The sequence below is a fragment of the Haliotis cracherodii genome, unplaced genomic scaffold (genome assembly GCF_022045235.1).
Source record: "Haliotis cracherodii isolate W230 unplaced genomic scaffold, xgHalCrac1.p SCAF_18, whole genome shotgun sequence".
Taxonomy (NCBI): Eukaryota; Metazoa; Mollusca; class Gastropoda; order Lepetellida; family Haliotidae; genus Haliotis; species Haliotis cracherodii.
In genome coordinates, this window is record NW_027266273.1 from 12,713,384 (window position 1) to 12,720,688 (window position 7,305).

The following is a 7,305-nucleotide window of genomic DNA, read 5'->3' on the forward strand; positions in this document are numbered from 1 at the left end:
TTGAACGACCCAATCGTATCCAGATTGTCTGAAGAAACCACCTGCTGACCTTCCAAATACTGAAATATTTCAAACACAAAGGACACAGAGATAGGGGCTGATATTATGAAAGCAGCATCACTTTTGTTCTGTGGGGATAAGGTGTGAGAATCACAAGCTACCTTTGTTTGTTGTAAGGCGACTAAGTGGATCGGGTGGCAAGTCATGTGTCATTATTACATCCCAATTGCGTGTATCGAGGCTCTGGACTGGACTGTATGATGCAGACCTTATTATTTACAGACCACCGTCATATACCTGGAATACTGCCGAAGGGTGTTAAACAACATACTATAGTTCATAATATTTACATTTTTAACTGATTAGTGATATCTAATAAAGCCAACTAAATGCTCATATGTAGTCATAAGCAAAGTGTCTCTTATTCTGAACAACAGGATCCACAGGCTCTTCAGTCCGACGGATACAGGTCTGAAGATACATGAACATATATTTATATAATCATCGCTTTGATTCTACTGTCTGATGTTGTCAGACAAATGTCTGATCTGCACAACAGGACGCTCGTCTGTGCCCTGACAACACTTACGACAAGTCCAAATGATAATGACCAGAGATAATAGAAGAGAGATGATTGCAAGTGAGACATCAATACTTTCTAAGACTTGGTTCGCAACAGTCAGGTCCTGGAAGTATTTTGAGGATGCATTTGTTGGAATACGACCACTTATGGCCTTGACATTGCTGCTTAGCACCCAACCCGATGATACGATGTTGTAGGTACTCTCAAAGAACTCAAACGTTGGCAGGAAGGTGAAAAAGGAACACAGATATTGACACCTTGCACCTCCACATGGACACGTACATTGGCAGCACAGACATCTACAAGGGTTAGTCGTACACAGGGGCTCCAGTGGGTCATCCCTGAGACAAGGTTCTTGACAGCAACACATGCAGCACAGAGGTCGACAACAGACACATCTGCAGTACATAGTCAAACAGGATAATGCCGAATCTTCTGGATGCAATGACATGAGAGTGATTTCGTCAAGAACAACTCTTCTGACAGGAACAACTGGCAGAACGTTATTTTTGATGCACCTTCTATTGTCGTATCTCCGCTTGCGGTCGGCTACTAATTTTCCAATATTTGCCAAGAGTGATATAGCTGCACCCCCAATGGCTACATAATCGGATTCCTTGAAATATTCTTTATAAAAAAGAAATGCAAACGCTACGATGACGAGCACATTTCCAAGGCCCCCAATCACCCTGAAGATGATATCGCAGCATCTGTTACATTGATGCTGCTCATGCAGGTTATCTGCACACCTCTGAAGTTCACCTGCTGTGTCTTGATTCTGAAAAGTATTGTTTGAAATAAAATATAACCTAGGCACATAAGCTCATCGTTTTTATAAAACTTGAGTGATGAGTGTTTGCTAAACTGTAATGATTTAATTAAATACGACAATCATAATATAAAAAAAAACGGCTAAAAGAAAAATCAACTGTACGTTTCTAAAAAGTGTGTTATAAATCACTATCAAATAGTAATTGCTACCAGATCTTCGCCAAAAGGTGGGTGTATCATCCCCGATCTGTGACACGTGTCACAAACACATGCAAAGGTAATTATAAGTCAAGTGGTCACCGGAACAAACACGGGAAACATATGGTACAAGTCAAAATATGAAAAATATATTCCCTAAACGAGCGGGTACAATTGAGTTACCTCACCGTATTACCTTCCATGCTTTTGTTCATGGCCACCACCATTATTACTCGTTATTGCTACGTGCGACACCCCCCAAAAGAGCGCCGGTCATGACGGACGAATGACGGCAACAACCAGAACGATATATTACACGACAAGAACATATCTTCACCTGTGGAACCAGTTCTTGTGTTCATGATGTCTTGAAGTATGAATCTAGGCATACGCGACTTGAAGTACTTAAATACTTACTTTGTATGCATATTGTGTGAACCTTTTTTGGGAACACCAGGACTTTTTTTATTGGTCCTGATGTCATAATTGATTTTCAGTTATCCATTCATATAATTTTCGCTGCTTTTTTTGCCCTTTACGCAAAATACGGCAAGCAGGCCTGTGGTCCTTAGCCTTACCTGCATCAGATTGTTCATTAAGGATGGACCTGAAGGATATGTTGATCTCATCACTCCGAACTGCAATTTGGCAAAAGCTGACTTAGCCAATGCCTACATATCTCTCAAAATATACCTCTCCAACATTGGTTTTGCTTGTTTAAGTTGTCACTTATCGGAACAAGATCAGCCAACCTACTTGCATGACACCAAGTTGCCTTTCGACAATGACGACGGTGGCTTTTCGCATCATGGAACTCAGACATAACGTTAGGGTAATTTCTGACGTTGATGATCTTGGTCATTGCTAAAGATGACGAGAATTATGCAGGAGAATTCAAAGAACTGTGCGCAACCATCAGTCAGTTGGGTTGTTGTATCAATAGGCACAAGGTGGAAGGACCAATTCAGCGTCTAGCTTTTTAATACTGGGGTATACTCACAGATACTGTTTTCCCAGCAATGTTGGAATCAGTGGTAACACAATGGCCGATGCTGCATCTAAAGCAACACTGAACGTGCCGGTGACATCACGTCTAATTCCATACCGTGATATCAAACCTGTGATTAGATATGACATTACATATATAAAGTAAACGAAGTACGACACCCAAGTAAGTATAAATGAATTACACCTACTTGAAAAGGTCAGTATGGATGATTTTATGTTGGCCATTCTCGTTTATACACATAAGTATTTATGGAACGGGTGAGGATCATGTTCTGTAATGAGAGAAGCACTATCAATGTGTCACCCGCTTGACAGTGGATTATTCCATGACAAGGGATAAATATTTCAAAATTTCATCTTGAAATGATATTTTTATCTCTACATTCGTTCATTTATTTATTGGTAATTTAAAAGAAATTGAAGTAATTGATACATTTCGATAAAAATATTCATTTTAAAAGTAAGTGATCTTTTAACTTGGTACAATTAAACAGTTACAGATGGGTAATGGCTGTGCCTGCAAAGGCGATATAAGTTTTTCTCCACAGGGGTATTTGAGACCATTTCAGTCAAATAGTTTGTTTCTATTCATGGTTAAAATCACAGAAGAAAAGCGATCTTAATTTTCGGTATATATATATATAATTAGTATGCAAACAATCGATGACAGCTAGTCGGATGGTGTAAATCCTACTTGGGAAGCATGAAGGTAGTAGAGGTGCTGTAAGTCGTCACGGTCCCTGATATGGTGGTCTACTTTTGGTTGCTAGCGATCTATAGATATTGTTAGTTTTATACTTTGTCGTCGTTTAACAATCTGATCTTGGTATTGTTTTCAAACTAGGTTTCAACATATACTAAACAACAAAAGTTCCTGTGACATTGAATAAGATTTAATGCAAAGTTATGTTTTTACCAAATCTGAAACAATTTCGGTTTCAACAGATAAAAGACTCCTGTAAGTGTTCAAATGGTTTAATTGGCCATATTGACTTCAGAAAATCCGTGATTTCATAAAAAAACCCATGAACATGCCAAAAGTCAATTTACAAATCAATAGCGTGTGTGTCCACCTCTGGTTGCGATGCAAGCAACACACCTTCGTCTCATGGAATGGACCAGGCTTCGCACAAAGTCCTGTTGGATATCTGTCCATATCTGCTGAAGCATGTTTCGAAGTTCCTGGAGTGTCGTGGTTGACGTCGAAGGCGCGATCCATCTCATCCCACTTGTGGGGCCGGCCAGGGGATGACATTCACGTTGTTTTGTTGAAGAGATTCCTGAACAAGTCGAGCAATATGAGGCCGGGCGTTGTCATGTTGAAAGGTAATGCCTGGGCCATGACGACGCGAAAACGGTAGAATCGGGCCGATGATCTCGTCGCGGTAGCGCTGTCCATTGAGATATCCCTCTACCACTATCAAACCGGTCCTTTGTCTTGCTGTAATCCCACCACATACCATAACGCTGCCGCCCCCGAACCGATCTTCCATGACACAATGATTGGCGTAACGTTCACCTCGACGTCGGTACACTCGAATCCGTCCATCGCTTTAGCTGAGGTGAAAACGAGACTCGTCAGTGAATAAAACTTGTCACCACTGCATGGCCGTCCAGCGTAGACGCTGTCTGCACCGCTGTAGACGTGCTTGACGGTGGTTTCCTGTCAAAATGGGACGTCTGGCGGGTCTTCTGGCGACAATCCCAGCACATCTGAGGCGGCGACGTACGGTTTGTGAAGATATTCGTCGAAGGTCAGGGATGCTTCTTGCAGTCACCGTTGCTGTCTGGAATCGATTTCGTAGGTATGTTGTTCGAATCCAGTTATCTTGTCGATTATTGGTTACGCTTGGCCACTCCGAGGATGGTCTCTGACTGCATTCGTCTGTTTCCAACGTTGCCATAAAAACCAAATGGTGTTTCTGTGGACGTTAAATTGTGGCATTTCGTAATGTTTGATAATTGCTGTTTTTCTGAGTGGTTGTTGTCAGCACGATGCTAAACAATGCATATGGAATCCCGTTAACGCACATGTTTTTATACCCATTCTTGGGTAGTGAAATTCATGGGGCTTGCATAAAAGTCAACTTTTGCATGGAATGCATGCTTTTCTGTAGCAATTGCGTTTTTGTGACTTGTTTCCATACATGTACTACAATATTGAAAACCAAACTTTACTTGTTTGAAAAATACACTAAAATATTCGTGTCACCGGAACTTTTTTTGATGAGTATATATCTGTGGGTAGTTATTTACTGTCCTTCGATGGCAATCTTTTAAGAAAACAAATTCCACAGTTGTTGGCCTAAGACTATACAATATCGCGAGCGCATTCTGTGTGTCACCTTTCCTAGATTACAAGACCACCCACTATGCCCTGCCGTGGAGTGTGTTGGATGTAGTCCTACAGTGTAATGACCATAGTGATTCCCCAAGCCTCAGTTTGCTGTGGGACAAGGCAAGGAGTTTGATTGGTGCTCTGGGCACTGACCAGAGTGATTCCCCAAGCCTCTGTTTGCTGTGGGGCAAGGCAAGGAGTTTGATTGGTGCTCTGGGCACTGACCAGAGTGATTCCCCAAGCCTCTGTTTGCTGTGGGGCAAGGCAAGGAGTTTGATTGGTGCTCTGGGCACTGACCAGAGTGATTCCCCAAGCCTCAGTTTGCTGTGGGGCAAGGCAAGGAGTTTGATTGGTGCTCTGGGCACTGACCATAGTGATTCCCCAAGCCTCTGTTTGCGTTTGGACAAGGCAAGGAGTTTGATTGGTGCTCTGGGCACGGACCCAGCTGATTTTGCAGGTCACGTTAGGACGTTTTGTCGGTTGTGTGGCATAGTGGTATTTTATCAAATTACATTTTAATGAATTCGGTCCCCCAAAAGCGAGCTAGTAAAATTGAGTTACCTTTATACCTATTATCCTTTTGCTCCTGTCCACCGTCATCAGGCCTGCTTGTGCTTGCATGCTATTTAATTGTGCTTTGTGTCACTATGTGCAAACTGCCAAACAGCATGGTTGCCGGTAGACAGGTAGCGTACGCCTTTTCTTCTTTTTTATACTCTTGGATACAATAGTTTATGTTGGTATCTTGCAAGTTTCTGAATATGTTCTTTTACTTTTTAACAACCCCATAGTTCCTAGTTGTCTGGATCATAAGGCAATGAAGATAACCGAGATAAATTCTTTACCATTACAAATGCAGGTAAGTGCCATGAAATTCATGTAAACAAACAAGCAGATACATACTATTAGAGAATCCCACCGAGTGTCAAATGTAACAACACAAGGTAATATAGGATTAAAACTCCGAAGCGTGCGAGAAATTTTAACATTTATCTACGAGTGTTGATATACTAGTATTTGATGTCAAAGGACATAATTTATCATCCAAATAATTCTTCCAATGTTTCAGTTTGTTTCAGTAATAACCAGTGTCCTGAGTGTAAAAGGTACAGCTAATCAGCTTCATTTCCAATGGAATAAGTGATGTGATTGTGATGTCATGGTAAATAATGACAAAGCATCATGATGATCCAATTCATTGTAGAGATATTGCTTGATCTCATCCAAGCTGCATCTCCTGTGGAATCCAGATTTGGATGATAAATAGAAATAACATTCCAGCTATGTATGAAAATATCAGTGAAATATAACTCTTAACTGTTTCACTGGCATCCTTTCTATTGCTTCTTGTTCATAAAGGTGTTTGATTTTTAATTAAAAGTTGTTTGATTAAGGTTACAACGGTCAAGACCTCAATAAATGTCGAAAATGTTTATGGTGTACATGTGGAGGACATTTGCATATGTGACGCACCAATGACAAACATATGGTGGCTTTCTCGCCTTCAATTACGGCAGCGAAAAAGCGAGAACACGAGACGAGAAAGTGATAAAGCAAGAAAGCGATAGAGCGAGAAAGTCATAGAATGAGGGGAAGAAGGCAATAAAGTGAGAAAGTGATTGTACAGTTGTCATGTTTAAGTAAACTGCGAGAGATGTTTTACATTCCCTCTGTTGGTATAATTTGAAATGTGACCGGAAACAATCTCAGCTCTCATTTATAAAAAAACCCCAAAAAACCAGCCTCCAAAAATGAAGAAAAAGGACATGACACAACAAACACGAAACGAGAAAGCCACATACATATCGCTTTCGTGTCTGGTGTAAAAACTTTCTCGTCTAGCCTTATTGCTTTCTCGTCTCGTGCTATCGCTTTTTCGACCCATGTTATCGCTTTTTTCGCTTTCTCGCAGCCGTAATTGTAGGCGAGAACGCGATGTACATGTACCCCCACTGGGTCACCATACAAACATGATGTCCAATGCAATTCCCCATTTCGATTTGTATCATATGTTCCGGTGTTTGTTCGGGTGAACAGAGGACCTCCCTCCAAATGTTCATGTCCTGACTCCAGTATTCCCCATGAAACTGACCTATGTTGTCTGAATTTCGTAAAGACTAAAATGGTGGCTGAATATGCTTTGATTACCCATAAAAATAATGGTTAGTAAATATTGTTTCTCCTGAAAGCTAACTAAACTACTAAAATCACTTACCTGTTGTGCAGGATTGACATTTTCCAACGAAACATCTTCAGGTTCAGCCATATCTACAATTAAAAGGGTATCTGCAAGTTGAAATGTCATCTGCAATGTCCAATTCTTGGGAGGACACAGAATCTGTTGATCGGATGTGCCACAGCAAAATATTCACAAATTACAATCTGCAAAAGTGTAGCCTTTCTGGTG

At 40.9% G+C, this 7,305-nt stretch overlaps 1 protein-coding gene across 1 annotated transcript; it reads right to left on the reverse strand.

Annotated features, from left to right (window-relative positions):
• Window positions 1-515: 515 nt before the first annotated feature.
• On the reverse strand, window positions 516-5,519 carry LOC139466044 (uncharacterized). Its single transcript, XM_071248061.1, has 2 exons — window positions 5,460-5,519; window positions 516-1,361 (listed from the first exon to the last, which is right to left on the reverse strand). Exons 1-2 carry the CDS (start codon window positions 5,517-5,519, stop codon window positions 516-518), a joined length of 906 nt encoding a protein of 301 aa, XP_071104162.1.
• Between the last annotated feature and the right edge of the window lie 1,786 nt (window positions 5,520-7,305).